At 38.8% G+C, this 15,544-nt stretch overlaps 1 protein-coding gene across 4 annotated transcripts in view; it reads left to right on the top strand.

Moving 5' to 3' along the window:
* Positions 1-10,416, top strand: part of NEBL (nebulette) — a 306,245-nt gene extending 295,829 nt beyond the window's left edge. For all 4 annotated transcript variants that reach the window (XM_089693734.1, XM_089693736.1, XM_089693738.1 and 1 more), the window contains 2 exons: positions 5,406-5,530; positions 10,032-10,416. In XM_089693734.1, the coding sequence (XP_089549860.1) occupies positions 5,406-5,530; positions 10,032-10,208 (302 nt within the window). In that variant the 3' untranslated portion in view covers positions 10,209-10,416. The remainder of the gene's footprint in view (positions 1-5,405; positions 5,531-10,031) is intronic.
* Positions 10,417-15,544: the final 5,128 nt, after the last annotated feature.

Genomic DNA, 15,544 nt, shown 5'->3' with positions numbered 1-15,544 from the left:
AGGCATTGTGACCAGTTCAATCTGCAACTTTGTATCCAGCTACAAAACACCAGAGAAAATAAGTGGAGAGATTGCTACGAATCTCATACAAAGTTGTTGTTTAACATAGCCCTTTAAAACGATATAATTGGCAGCATACATGTAACAGCACCTAGGAGTGTCAGGATTTAGTTTCACCTACTGTGCATGCCTTAAAATTCATAGCGCTTTATGATACAAATCCTAAAATATAACCAGGCTAATGATAGCCCCTTAAGATATTAAAAATGCAGTTGGAATACTTACCTTTGAACCAGTTCAGGCTTCCTCCAGGGCCCACTGCTATTTCTGGGACATAATGGATGGGTGAGGTAAGATCTGAATGCGGGCAAAGTGACCGATAAACATGTATGGAGTGATCTAGATTAAACTGATTTTACTGCAGAATTACCGATAATGCTAAAGTGGACACTTTCATTTTTTTAACATTCTATAATTTATTAATATTTTTATTTGTTGTTATATTTGTTATTTGTTTTTATTATTATTTTATATGTATATATATATATATATATATATATATATATATACACTATTTTATCCTTTTATTAAATAATATTGTCTCCTTGTGGAAATCTGTGTAGTCAGCACTTTTTGACCCCAGAACATGGTAGAAAATTAAACATTTTTTTGTTGGTATTATTAATATTGTTTTTTTTTACTTGATCAAGTACCATATATGAAAAAGGTAGAAAATTAGACTGTACCCGTTTTTTCCAGACACAATATTTATTTGGGGAAATTAATAAAAATGTAAAGCACAAGGAATGAGATTCTTTGAAACAAATGCAAAATTGAACTTGTAGTACCAAATCTGTGCCATTATGCTATTTTCTCCATCTTTGTCTTAATTCTCTGTTAAAATAGTTTACCAGCCAGTGGTAGGTGTATTTGTTTTTTCCTCTAAATTCACCTGGTGATTCCTGTCCTAAATTGACATCATTCACTAACCTTTCTGTATCTGGATAACAGAAGCAAGATAGGATTCTTAAACCCTGCCTTTCTCCTATTATCCAGCACATAGAGGGGAGAGGTACTGTAGTCATCATACATAACTGAGAACAATGTAACAGATAACAGTTCAGCATAGAAAGTTATCAGCTTGCAAATTTCTGGCATGAAAAACAGGTACTTAAAGTGTTACTAAACCCAGGACTCTACATTCACTATATATATCATTCACAGTACATAGAACATGGAAATGCAATTATTTTAGTAAATATAAACTGCTGAATATCTTTTTTTCATCAAAAGTTAGTGCAGTCTTGTGACTTCTATCAGTGTCCAGTAGAGGACTGGTTAAAGCTTGTAGAATGAGTTTTCATTCTCCCCTGATTGTCCCATGAGGCTGCATAACCCCTGACCCTCTGTCAGGACAGTTTTTGTCCCTGTGCTTGATCACATGCACCCTCCCAAGAAAAAAAAAACTATCTAGCTATACACACCAAACTGAGCATAGGATGCTTGCCCCAAGACTCTGTTCTGTCATCAGATGGATTGAGGACTGTGGAAGAAGGGGAGGATCAGAGAAGTCAGGATCAAACAACCTTCTTACACAATGCAGAGGATTAACCCTTTAGGTTCCACAGTGAGTATAACAAGCATGCTTTACTGCATATACAGACTGATTTTACTGTTGTGGGTTTAGTAACACTTTAACAGACCAGAAGGGAACAAATAAAGGAAGTTCATGTACATACACTGGGTTTATATACACTTTTAAGCTGGCTAAAGACATCAGAGCTTGGCATTATCCAGCCATCTGAAGATATTTGAGGTGTAGCTTCAGGCATCAAAATAAAAACTTAGGAGAACATATATTGCAAAGGCCTGGAAATCACACACTCGCAGTATAACAAAAACTAAAAATAGGGTTGCCCAGGCCATGATGCATGCTAAAATCAAAGCAATTCTTCAGGATAAGGCTATGAAATATACGTACATTTAGCGACCTTAGGTGGAACACTTCCTTTGCTAACTTTGATGATTCTCCTTTGACAACTTTCCATATGCTTCCATTAGGCTGCTTTCTCATTGCTTCTCAGAGTCAAGCCAATAAGGGTCTCCCAGGAAACCCCTTGCCATCCTTCTTCCTCTCTTCCTTTCCCTCCAACTACTGTTTGGTCTCTTGGGATCAAAGGTATACATATTTCTATTGACCCTCGGGCCTTCTTCACTTGTAGCCCCCCTACAATGTTGTTGGTTCAGTGTTTCTGTTTATCATTTGTGTTTACCCCCATTAAGGCCTGATGGCTCTAGTCTCATCCCAAGTTCTCAGGGACTGACCATTGGATCATTTGACTTGTTCATGCTTTATCTTTTGCTGTTTTACGATTTCAGTTGAAGTCATTTTGTCATGGCTTTCTGTATCCCAAGTGACTTTTTTTTCCATTTTAAAACAATAAAAATATTGAACAAGAGAAAATAATTAGGAGTCTTGATGGGAAGAAGAAGCTGCACCAAGACATCTACAGTTCTGGCTTCTCATAAAGGAAAATAACCTTTACAATCATTATCTTGTCCAAGAAGGTGCCTATAAACATTATTTGTCCTTTGTAAATTAAGAAGTTTTCTATCATGGATTTCAGTTCTGCACATTCTTTTGAATATTAACCACTTGCTGACCACGCACTGTAGTTTTACTGCAACAGTGTGGACCGACTGTGCAGAATCACGTATATATACATGATTTTGCATTTCCAGGTAAGGTGTGCCCACGCCCACCCACTCAGCTGTGCTGTCACGTGCCAATCACCAGGTCCTGGCCAATGATTTATGGCCAGGGCCTGCCAATTGCCAGAGAGAGTGACAGGAGAGAGCTCTGTGTAGGTAAACAACACAGAGGTCTCTACAGACAGCTGCAGTGTTCCGTTTTTTGTTTCCCCTGCACAGCAGGGTATAAAAACTGGCACATTCCTTAGTAAAAGCACCACACAGTAAACACTTTGCACATCACCAGACACACAGTTAACCCTTTGATTGTCCCAGATGTTAACCCCTTCCCAGCCACTGTCATTAGTACAGAGTCACTGTATATTATTAGCACTGATCACTGTATTGGTGTCACTGGTGATGACAGTGTCATTTAGTTAGTTCCCCCCAGCATCAGTTAGTGTCAGATTGCCTGCCATACTATCACAGTCCCACTATAAGTCGTTGATCACCGCCATTACTAGTATTAAAAAAAACAAAACAAAAATAATTCCAGTATACTGTATATCCCATAGTTTGTAGACGCTATAACTTTCACGCAAACCAATTAATATACACATATTGGGATTTTAGCAGAATACATTTTAGCCTAAACATATGAAGAAATTTGATTTTTAATTTTTTTATTGGATATGTATTATAACAGAATGTAAAAAATATGTTTTTTTTCTTTTGCTTATATTATAGTAATAATAATTTTAAATAAACCCAGTGGTGATCAAATACCACCAAAAGAAAGCTCTATTTGTAGGAAAAAATTATATACAGTTATTTTGTTTGAGTACAGAGTTGCATGACTGTACATTTACCAGTTAAAATAGCACAGTGCCAAATAGGAAAAAATGGCGTGTTCATGAAGGGGGGAAAACCTTCTGGAGGTCAAGTGGATAAAAAACTGTTCATGTTGGTTGGTGCTTATTAAGTGTTTGCTAATTAGGGCATTTCTGGTTTGCTTGTTTAACATTTTAACTGACTTTTGAAATGATATGATTTGGTTTCACTTGAGTCATCTTGCAATGTTACAGTATTTTGAAAATAACCTTTCTAATTATGAATTTTCTTTACTATTGCTAAGCTCTGGAAAGAAGATGAACATGCATACTAGGCAACCTAACCAGAAATGATACCCATGATTCATAACTTTTCATATCTTCCTGTTTTAGGCCCCCTTCAGACATCACACAGCGGCATGAGCATTCCCATTCATGATTTATTAGGCACGATTTTAACGTGATTTTGTGTATCGTGCATTCACTTGAACGGACTTCCCTATGTGCGTTTGTCACTAAAAAGAAGTTCCTGCTCCTCTTTGGATGACAAGCTTTGCACGTTTTTTGAAACTTGTGTTTTGTCGCTATTGCTGTGTGATTTTGTTGCAGAACTGTACCACATTTGGGGTGTCATTAAAGAATAATGGAACCTAAATGCGCGTCATGTGTTCTGCTGTGGTTTGGAACATAACATTATCAGATGTAGTAATCCAGTTGTTTTCTTTATGGTTTGGATTACTTGTAAAGGTGCAGACTACAGGGCTGTCTTCTTCATCCACACTTTACCACCTACACAGGTCAATGGCACAGAGCAAGAATTCAGGATGGGAATTTTTCTATTCACTAGGTGTATCGGTGACTTCTGACAGATCTTGGATTAGGAAGTCAGCAACAACAGTTTACACAGAGCGAACACGGGTTTAGTTTATGTAAGGCCAGCCATAGACGATGTGAATTTGCACGATTTCCCCATCAACACAGACCATGCTGACAGGGGAATCCCTCCTGCCGAGCAATTGCCTTCTCTTGGCGGGGGAAGGGGGGGGGGGTAAGCTGTTCTTCCCTCCAGGAGAAGACAGTGATTATCGTTAGCGGCTATAGCAGCCAATATTGATAATTGCAAGTAAATCCAGCAGGCTGGTTGTACCCAAGTCGATTGATCGTTCAACTTGGCACAGCCTATCCATACACAGTTTGAAACTCAGCCGGTTTCTGCTGAATTGGCTGAGATTCGAACCGTCTATGGCTGGCCTAAGGCTGAATATGTTTTCACCTTCTATGAGGGTTCAGGTACCATGGGATACTGCTTACAATATGCGCAAATAGGAAGTTGAAGACTGATAGGAAGAGTTTGGACCGTGGCTACAGTTTTGTGGATCCTGTAGCAGTCTGCGGTAAGGAATTGTATGCTGAGATTGCAGACAAAGCTCACTATTGTTCAGTCTATGTCCATATACTCACATGCAATCCTGAGCTATGGCTACTGACTAAAAGAAAAAAGTCAGAGGTGCAGGCAGCCAAAATGAGCTTTCTGTTCAGGACTGCTGGTTTATTGTTTAACAAGGTGTGGATTGTGAAAGTTCAGGGGTGCCTCAAGGTAAATCCACTGATCCCTTCTGCCAGGAGATACCGGTTGAGATGGTATGGGCATCTCACACAGACAACCTATGAGAGGCTGCCCCAGAAGCTGTGCCATGCATCCCAACAGCAAAGGGAACACTCTATGATCATCCATGAACAGCTGGTAACTTAGAATGGGCAAAGGGAAGTCTGGAAAAACTTTCAAAGCCTACCTTCTCTACAATCCTTAAAGGACAAAGTTAAAAATGGATAGGGTGTTTCTATGCTCATTGCCATTTATTTACCTTTGTGTTTTGTCTGCAGCCCCAATGCTTCCTGGTGCGTACCAAACCTCTCCGACTCAAGGCTATGGGTACATGCAGCATACAAGTATGTCCTCTATGAGGTCAATGCACTCTCCACATGCACATTCTCCTTCACAGAGTTTGGTGAGTATTGTATTTTTTTTCTAGAAAATTCTCTTTTCTAGAAAACTGTATACTATCTTGAATGTGGATATTTTGGCCTTATACTTTTTTGCTGGCTTCTTAATTATGATGAACTTGTGGCCAGGCTAAAGGCAAAGAGGTATTTGCACATTTTTTGGCAAGTAGTAAATTACCTTTTACATATACTGTCATCGACTTCTGTAGCTGCAAGCACTGTGGAGTAACTCATCATACTGCATAACAGAGGCCCTTAGGGTTGGGGAACAGTAAAAACAGCTGATGGTAAAGTGTTTGGAGCTGGAGACAAGCGTTAGCTATCATTGTAGCCCTCTGCTTGCTAGCTGTGTGGTTGGTTCATACTCCTTCCTAGAGGACTGTGCTGTTGTGTTGATGAAGGTAGAGAAGTATCAGAGAAATGTCGGATTGTAGATCTTATCACTTTGATTAGATTATTTTGCTTTGTCTGCCACATTGAGTGTTTACATGACAGAAGAGTACACAGACATGTGGAAGAGTTTGGTTTTATCAGATTTAATTGACTTTCTATGACTGGTTGTGTCTTTGGATGGCTCTTTGACAAGAGCCTGCAGCAGTGTGGGGAGTACAGGAACCTTCCGGAAAACACAATGATTACTGCTAGCACCTATAGTCACTGGCAGTAATCACATGTAGAAAAATCTGACAAGTTGGTTGTTCCCAAGTCGGTTGACACTCAGCTGGTCCCTGCTGAACCGGCTGAATTTCCATCCATGTATGGCTGGCTTTAGAACTACCAGGCCTGGGTTGTACAGTTGGTGACAGCCAGTAGAACACAATTCTCCTTCATAGTCTGTTTATATTGTAATACACTGGTTATGCTGAGAATTAAGATTAACATTCTAATAATAAATCTGAAGTTATATACAATGAAGATTCATTATAATTGTTCTTTAACCTCCCTGGAGATATTCCCGAGTGTAGCTCGGGGTAAAGTTTCAGTACCAAAAGCGGTAACCCCGAGCTACACTCAGGCTTACCATGCAGCGTTGCTCAGGGATTCCCTGCAGCGCTTACCTTGTCCTTCGCTCCCACGATGCGTCCCCTGCAGCATCCCAGGCCATCTCCTCCGGCCGATGCCGGCATCCGGCTTCCGTGTTCCGGTCCCTGCGAGCGTCGGGACGTATGGTGGCCGGAACGGCGGCAAATTTAAACATTTTTTGAAACTGTCATTTTCTTAGAAATGAATTTGACATAGTAAAACATTACTGTATCAAACCATTTCACATACATTTTGTCCCGAGTGCTTTGTCCTGTGCCCTGCCTGTATTTTTACTGTTCTTTCTGCCTGGAAACTTAGAAAAGTCCATGGCGTCCAAAAAGCGCCCCTTTAGGTCAAAAGCGGTTTTAGACCAGCTAGAGAACAGCGATAGTAAATTAGAACCACTTGCAGAATTGAGTGATGATTCGTGGGGAAATTCGTCATCAGACACTGAAAACGATTTTGCGACTTTGCTCAGTGATGTGTGAACTTGGCGCTATATTTCAAATTTCAGTGTTTTTGGTTTGATTATATTATTGAATTAAATTTACTATTATTATATTATTATTTTTATGATTATTTTTTAAATTATAATTTATGATTTCGTGTTTCAAGTTTTATCATACCCGGGATGTTTACTAGACTCTATTTCGGACAGATTTCAGTGAGTTATTCCTAAAAATTACAGGCCTACAATAAAAAAAATACATATTGCCATACAAAAAAATGTACCGCTTTCAGCACAGAAATATGGACATAATCAGACCCCTAGGGAGGTTAACACATTTGCACACTTATTTTTACCTGAAATGGAACTAGTTTTTAAAAAAAAATTATTTCAATGTGCAGTATATACATAAAGCACTGCCTATATTGTCAGCGCTATACAAATACCTGTAATAAAGAATAAAAATATAATAAAATAGTCCTCAGCATAAGCAGAATATCATAAATGATTAAACACCAAAGCATAACATCTGGTAGTGTCTTTATCACCATCTAGTGGCCATCAAGAATATATTACATATCAGTTGCTTGTAACTGACTGCAAACCCTCTCCCTAGCAGGGACCATCCCTCTCACAGCAAATACTGCAACGAAGTTTGTTAAAAAAATAGTAAATAGATAGTCAGGTTTGAGAGACATATATCCATCAGGTTCAACCACAAGACAAAAATAATGCCCCGTAAACACGAGAAGAAAATCGTACGAGTATACAGCTTTCGAGAGCCGATGACGACAATTCGTGCAATGATATCCAAAGGGACAAGTGCAAAAATTTTTCTCGTATGATACTAGATCATTTATTTTCATTTATTCAGTACAGTAGTTGTTCGCAAATACAATACAAATACATGACATCAGTTTCCAAATTCTTTTCTTTCATATAAGAATTTTTGTATCTTTAGTAACCTTTCAATTTTGATGTGAGACTAGCAGGCGAAAAAAAACAGACGATTGTTCGTCCGATATTCTCATCGTGTGTACGGGGCTTAACATGCATCCTCAGAACCTGCAGTTGTCCCAGGATAAGGCAAAATCTCTTTATAAAGCATAGCCAAATTCTCTAACAAGGAGAAAAATTTTTTTCTGATACCCTAGCGCATGGGATAGCACAAAGGAATTTTTTTTTAAATACAATAATAAAGACACAATACAATAATATTCAAATACAATGTTCTTTATTGGAAAATTTTTGGCCATCCCGTCCTGCCCATGTATATAAACGGCCGGACGAGGGCGGTGTAGGAGTGGGTTGCCGTTCATAAACAGCGCCCGCCATTTTGGACTGTGTGCGTTCCCTGGGAGCACGAGGAACCGCGATCCGGTTCCCGCTGTGTCCACCGATCACTGTACGGGACCTCTGTGTGAGGTCCCAATCAGTGATCACATGAATAGTAGTAAGCAAGATATCACTTCTGACATCATTGCTTACTATGTGTGAAATCTGTGAATGATCACAGAGATCACATGGTACAAGGCTATTCACAACAGCCTTGTATCATGTGACAAGGTGTGACCAATCAGAGCTCACACAGTAGTTCTCAATGGCTTCAAGAATGCAGCAAGAGAGGAGAAATGATTGTTTTACAGCCTTTACGGGTGTAAAAGCAATCAGTGTAAGAAAAAGAAAAATCTTCATAACCCCCCACAAGTAGTACAGTGTCACTATGCTGACACTGAACTGCTATGGTGACAGTATGTTAAAAATAAATAATAATATAAAATAATAAAATAAAAATGTAAAAAAAATATTTTAAAAATTATAATTTTTGGTTATAAACTAATTTGGGTTATTTTTTTTACCAAAAAGATAACTGAATACATTTTGGCCAAGACTTATGAAGAAATATTATTTATTTAAAAAATTTATAAGAAAAACACAATTTTTCAACATTTTTGGACTTTTTCATTTATATAGCAAAAAAAAAATCCCAGTGGTGAATAAATACCACCAAAATAAAGTTTTATCTGTCTCAAAAAAATGCTAAAAAATTCATATGGGTACAGTGTTGCATGACCGCGCAATTGTCATTCAAAGTGTGATAGCACTGAAGGCTGAAAATTGGCCTGGACAGGAAGGGGGTAAAAGTGTGGTTAAAGGGTAACCTCAATTAAACAAATTACTTAACATATATTTATCTATCTATCTATCTATCTATCTATCTATCTATCTATCTATCTATCTATCTATCTCTATATAGCCCTTTTTGGCTAAACCATCAAGAATAAACAAAAATTCAGTCACGATGTCCATCCAGATAAGCTAGACGACTAAACCCCAACCTAAACAGGCACCGTGACAATAATGATAAACTATTAAAAGGGGGGGAGGGGGAGCCGCGGTCCGGTCCCTCAGCAACTGCTGGAGCTTGTGAGTAGCTGTTTTTATAGGGGAAAAGCGCGGGCTGCGGACGCCCACCAAAAGGGGCCAATCAGCAACTGTTTCCACGCAGACTTCACTGGCCACTAACAGAGTGGAAAGGAAAACATTATCCCATTGTGCAATCCCACGTGGGTCCCGCTTAACGCTGGGGACCCTGTCATTTGGACACTGCCTGAATTAATATGCTACAATGTTTCTTCCTAAAATTAGTCGCCAGTTATATTTTATTCATTTAGAAAAACATCCATCTGTTTTTAAAACAATGTAGAGATGTGGGATGTATGTGGTCATTTTAGCCTCTGCCCCTAAGCTCCAAACACGCAGTGAAGGAAGAAAAGAGCTGCCTATAGGCAGAGACTACTTGTGCAAAAAAAAAAAAACTGGACCTATGTGACATCATTGGCGATAAACTTCTTCTACATGTTCTAATGAATACATTGGTGGAATAACCTTTTGTAACTTTGTTTTTATGTTTGCCTGGAGCTCCTCTTTAAACATCATACTCAGGAAGTCTGCAGCTTGTTATTTTAATATACTGTTGCGGTTAATGAGGTTTCCTGTTAAAAAAAAAAATTCTTTTATTGCCTCTCGTTTAGAGAACATACAGAGCCATGTACGACTACAGTGCTCAAGATGAAGACGAAGTTTCCTTTAGGGACGGTGACTATATTGTTAACGTGCAGCCCATTGATGAAGGATGGATGTATGGAACTGTGCAGAGAACAGGGAAGACGGGAATGCTTCCAGCCAATTACATCGAGCCCGTTAACTGAGAGCCGTGCCTTGCCGCACGTTCCAACACCGAGCAGCGCTTTTATTTGTGAGGATCATGAATTGTTTATTGACGATCATTGTTTTAAAACTCTCAAAATTACCTTTAAGCTTACATGCTTATTTTTTAAGCACTAGCATAAAATTCTAGGACAAACGTTCAAATGGCGGCATTAAAATCTTACAAATAAAAAAAGCACTTAGATAAAAGCTGTGCTGCTTATAAAACCGCAAGAAGCGGACTTAAAAAAAAAAATACAAAAACCTGTAGCTGTAGCGGAGTGTTCTACTGAATTATTTAATGGGATTTTAGAAGATTTTTATTTCTTCCAAACACAAATACTTTCTTACTTTTAACTCAGAGGGCTGTTATGTGCTGACAATCTTGATTATAGCAGGGGCATCATGTATACTGGAAAGCATTGATAATCTTAGCCTGCAGCTTTTGCTATATTCTGATCTACTTGCAAGGTGTGCTTCATTTAATACTGCACTGCTGTTACAAGGAATCTAACCTCTCAATCATTTTACTTCTAATTCAATTCTAAAAAAAAAATTAGTTTGATAATATTTTTAAATGTGATTTGAATAATGTTTTGTAAGTGTTTTAACTTCCTTTTAAAGGACGTCACATGACTGAATAAGAAAAAAGATGGAGGGAGACAGAGGAACACGTTTGTTATTGTCATCCATAGCTTAGGTCTCCTGCTTCACTACTCTGCCCAGCAATATAAAATTTTTCCAAAAATATCAAAGTTAGGCTTTGTTTAGACTTGCGGTTGGGGGTGGGTAAAAATGCGCAGTTGATTCATGTTTTTGCTGCCCCCAAGCTGCAATAGTTAGCAGACGGGGATGTTTACATGCCATGGCCGTGAAGAAAAGCAAAGTTCACCCAGCATCCTGCAACTGTATGCAGTGCCTTGAGTTGCAGCGCATTTGTATGCAATCATTGGGTTAAAACAGGCGGCGAGGAGGCATCGCAGCACTTCCTTACCACCAATCAATAGCCTCTGGAGCACGATCTAAATGTGGATCGGGTTTCAGAGGCAAGGGAGATTTAGATGCATGTTGAAATCTATCCTTGCTCGTTGGATAGGTTAATTAGTTCACAGACCACTGATTAGAAATATTGATAGTGTCAACGTTTCCACATTCTTTGGAAGCACAAGCAATAATCCAGGGATGTCCAACCTGCAGCCCATGGGCCGCATATGGCTCAAGATGGCTATGAATGCGGCTCAACAAAAAATAAGAAAACTGAAAGGATGAACCTCCTGCGCTCGGACTGGGGCCCTATCTAATAAGCCGCTAACACTAAACCTCCTACCAAAATGAGTAAATAACAATAAATGATATAAAGTGCAGCGCTAAACCTACAATCCCATATAAAATAATACATAAATATGTAAAGTGCTAAAGATATGTGCAAAATCTTAGTGCAATATACAATACACTAATAATATACTCAAAATATCAATATAATAAATATACATAAAATAGTGAATAATTAATTCAGTGCAACACGTGTATTCCCACCAGGAATATTTAAAGTGTTAAAAGTGATAACAATAAATAAAATCACTGCAAATATAATTAGAATGAATCCATATGAAGCTTAATGTCCAAACAAGTAAACAAAGAACTCTCAATCTTCATGCATGTGATCAGGTGTCCACACTGTGCAAATCCAAACACTAGCTACAGTGGCCCCTCACCTCCTTGCGTAGACCCCACAGGGTAGGCTTGCTTTAAGAAAAAACCTCTGATGAATCACTGGTTCTCTCAGCAGCCTCCTCATTTATATCTCCAATATCAGGCTTCTATACCACATGCTATGAGTCTCCTGCATGGGTATTGTATATAGGGGTTTCACAATATGGCCGCCATGCCGGAAATGACGTCACCGCGCTCCCAGAATCCTCCTCGCGTACCGACGCGTTGCATCACGATAAACACGTGACTTCCTCAGGGTTCTGAGGAACCCTGAGGAAGTCACGTGTTTATAGTGACGCAACGCGTCGGTACGCGAGGAGGATTCTGGGAGCGCGGTGACGTCATTTCCGGCATGGCGGCCATATTGTGAAACCCCTATATACAATACCCATGCAGGAGACTCATAGCATGTGGTATAGAAGCCTGATATTGGAGATATAAATGAGGAGGCTGCTAAGAGAACCGGTGATTCATCAGAGGTTTTTTCTTAAAGCAAGCCTACCCTGTGGGGTCTATGCAAGGAGGTGAGGGGCCACTATAGCTAGTGTTTGGATTTGCACAGTGTGGACACCTGATCACATGCATGAAGATTGAGAGTTCTTTGTTTACTTGTTTGGACATTAAGCTTCATATGGATTCATTCTAATTATATTTGCAGTGATTTTATTTATTGTTATCACTTTTAACACTTTAAATATTCCTGGTGGGAATACACGTGTTGCACTGAATTAATTATTCACTATTTTATGTATATTTATTATATTGATATTTTGAGTATATTATTAGTGTATTGTATATTGCACTAAGATTTTGCACATATCTTTAGCACTTTACATATTTATGTATTATTTTATATGGGATTGTAGGTTTAGCGCTGCACTTTATATCATTTATAAAAAATCAGAAAAGTTACTTTAAAATGTTGATTTTTTTGGGGGGGATAATTTTGTTGTAAAAATGCATTTACACTTGAACACATGCTGCTGAAGAAAAATTTGAGTGTTTCTTTACTGAACTTTTTTACGTTTTATCTTCCCAAAGAGAAGTCTCCCACTCGTCACAATCACGCCATATTCATTTCATCAGTTTTTGTGAGCACCTATAGTTTTGAGCAACTATTTTCAAGGGTAAAGCACACGAAGGGCAAAATTTGAACCAAAATACCTGATGAACACCTTGAGAATTTTTTTGAGAATTGCTTCTACATCCATCAAACCAAATATTGATGCGTTAGTTTATCAAAAACAGTGTCAAATATCGCACTAGTTTTATGTTGCCTCTTTTCCTTTTATAATAAAAAATTACAAAAAAAGGAAGTTTTATTACTCAGATAGATACATTATCTATATCAGTGATCATTAACTTGCGATCTGCCCGACTTTTTTTGCTCATCAGCTATCCTTATTATTAGTGTATTTTATGTGCGGCTCAAGACAATTCCACTTCTTCCAATGTGGCCCAGGAAAGTCAAAAGGTTGGACACCTCTGAAATAATCCTTGAGATGTTAGGCTGAAGCTTTTTACCCAGTATTATGCGGACAACCATAAATGAAAGGGGTCAATGATAAAATGAAAACCCATGTCCAAGCAAAACTGGTAATCCTTGTTTTATAACAGTCATTACTTTCAAAGGGTGATTGGATTAATCCAAAGGGAAAGTATATTTAAAAGAATAATTTGGGATTTCTCACTAATTATATGAACCAAAGCAGTGGAATAATCCAATATGTAAATAATGATACAAATGACCTGTCTAGTCTCCTCATACTGCTATGGTTCTTTAAGTATCTCTTGTGCCTAGTAAGAACTAAAGGAGAAGAAGGAGGCACTTTGCTGGTGTCCCGGAGAACTCTAATAGACTAGCGACTAAACCCAACCAAAATTCCTCCAAAATAAAATCATTTCTTAGTGTGTGGACTTTCACATTAACATTGACATACGTTTATGGGTTCTTGTGACACATTCTATAATATTTTGTTCCTCCTAGGACAGTCTGTCTCCAGGGATTTTTTATATAAGTTAGGTGTGAGAGTGAGGGAACTAACAAGACCAGAAGAAAATAGTGCCAACAAAATATGCCATTTAAAGTAATTGAAAAAAAAACATGAATGTTTAAAAATGCAAAATAAAATTAAATTCTGTATAAATAATGTACTATAAAAATCTGTAATGATCTACCCAAAAGTGTTATATCATTTCTAGGTAGCGATTAGGAGTGGTCACCCTCTGGTTCATGGACTGTTCAGTGAAGTCTCCCTGCCACAAGTCCCAGGTCTACTCACCAGGTAGTTCTGGTGTTTTCATTCATCTCATAGAGATACCATTTCTCTTCATAAAGTGTATTTAAAAGTCAGCAATAGGACCCTCTTGTAACTGCCACATAAACATTTTGGACTACAGTATATTATTAAAAGAGAAGTATGGGGTTTCTTTTTTTTTTTAATTCATACTTACCTAGGAAGATGCAGCATTAGTCCGATGCAGCATCTGTCCCTCGCATCTGTCCCTCGCCGGCTCTAAGTGTGAGAACTCAGCGGTCACATGACCGCTAATCGCTGAGTTCTCACTGCCACTGTGGGCAGAGAGTGGTGACTGTCAGCTCTGCCCCCCCCCTTCACTGGAGCACTGGGCTGTGGAGGGGGTGGGAGCGGGTGGCTCAGGCTCTCAGTGGACCACTGAGGGGCTGAGCCAGGTGCTGCTTCAGCCTCTGGGGTGGATCCCAACCTTAAAGTCAGGATCTTTCTCCAGCCTGGACTGCCTGAGTGACGTCAGCTGACAGTGAACCCACTATTAGCTGAAAACGGGTCACAGGAATGCAGAAGGACCTGCCATCCTGTGATCCACAGAAGTACAGCCAAAGGAACCTTGGCTGTACTTCTCCTTTAAATAATTTGTAAAAAAACAACAAAAAAAACCTTCTTGGGAATCTCTCCGTATAAGTAATTTATACATCAAGCATACTGCTTTGGCTGTACTTTTCCTTTAATCCTATAACAAATGAGGTGGACTGATACTCTATTGTGTTGTACTCTAAGATCGTTTTAGCAGAGAAAAAACTTTTGCATATTTCTTTTTAGATTTTTTTCCACCAGAGTTACTTTTCAGTTATCACATCTGAGAGGTTGGATTCTCTTTACAGAATCAGGGACATGTGTTATGCTAAGACAATAATACATTATATTAAAATAGATCCAGATTTACCTTCACAGAGATTTATGAGGAGGTTCGGGCTATGGCTTCAAGATGATCACTAGAAAGGAACAATCTGGATAAGACCAGAGCATATGAGTTATTGCTGGGCTTCGTAGACTCCAGCTGCTTCTACGTGTTGTATATAGTAGAGGGAAGTACACAGTGATGCAGCACCAGCAATTTCCACACAGATGCAAGGGTGAAGTGGTTTTAAACCCTTACGTATACCCAGTGGAGTGATTGGCGACGGGTGATACATAGAGATGAAACAAATCCTCCCACATAAGTTGTACCTGTTCATCTGAAGTTTCCTCTTCTCTACATCCCTTCAAAGTGCTGATTTTAAAAGCTTGTCTGAGAGTTCTGAAAAAAGGGGGCGGAGAGCTGAAATTACACACGCAGAGCTCAGCTCAGTGAGGTTAGCTCTGAGAGC

Source organism: Staurois parvus, unplaced genomic scaffold (genome assembly GCF_062004578.1).
Source record: "Staurois parvus isolate SC_StPar_1 unplaced genomic scaffold, SC_StPar_1.0 ptg000636l, whole genome shotgun sequence".
NCBI classification, from domain to species: domain Eukaryota; kingdom Metazoa; phylum Chordata; class Amphibia; order Anura; family Ranidae; genus Staurois; species Staurois parvus.
Note: the sequence above shows the minus strand (reverse complement) of the source record. Positions and strands in the feature narration are given on the sequence as shown.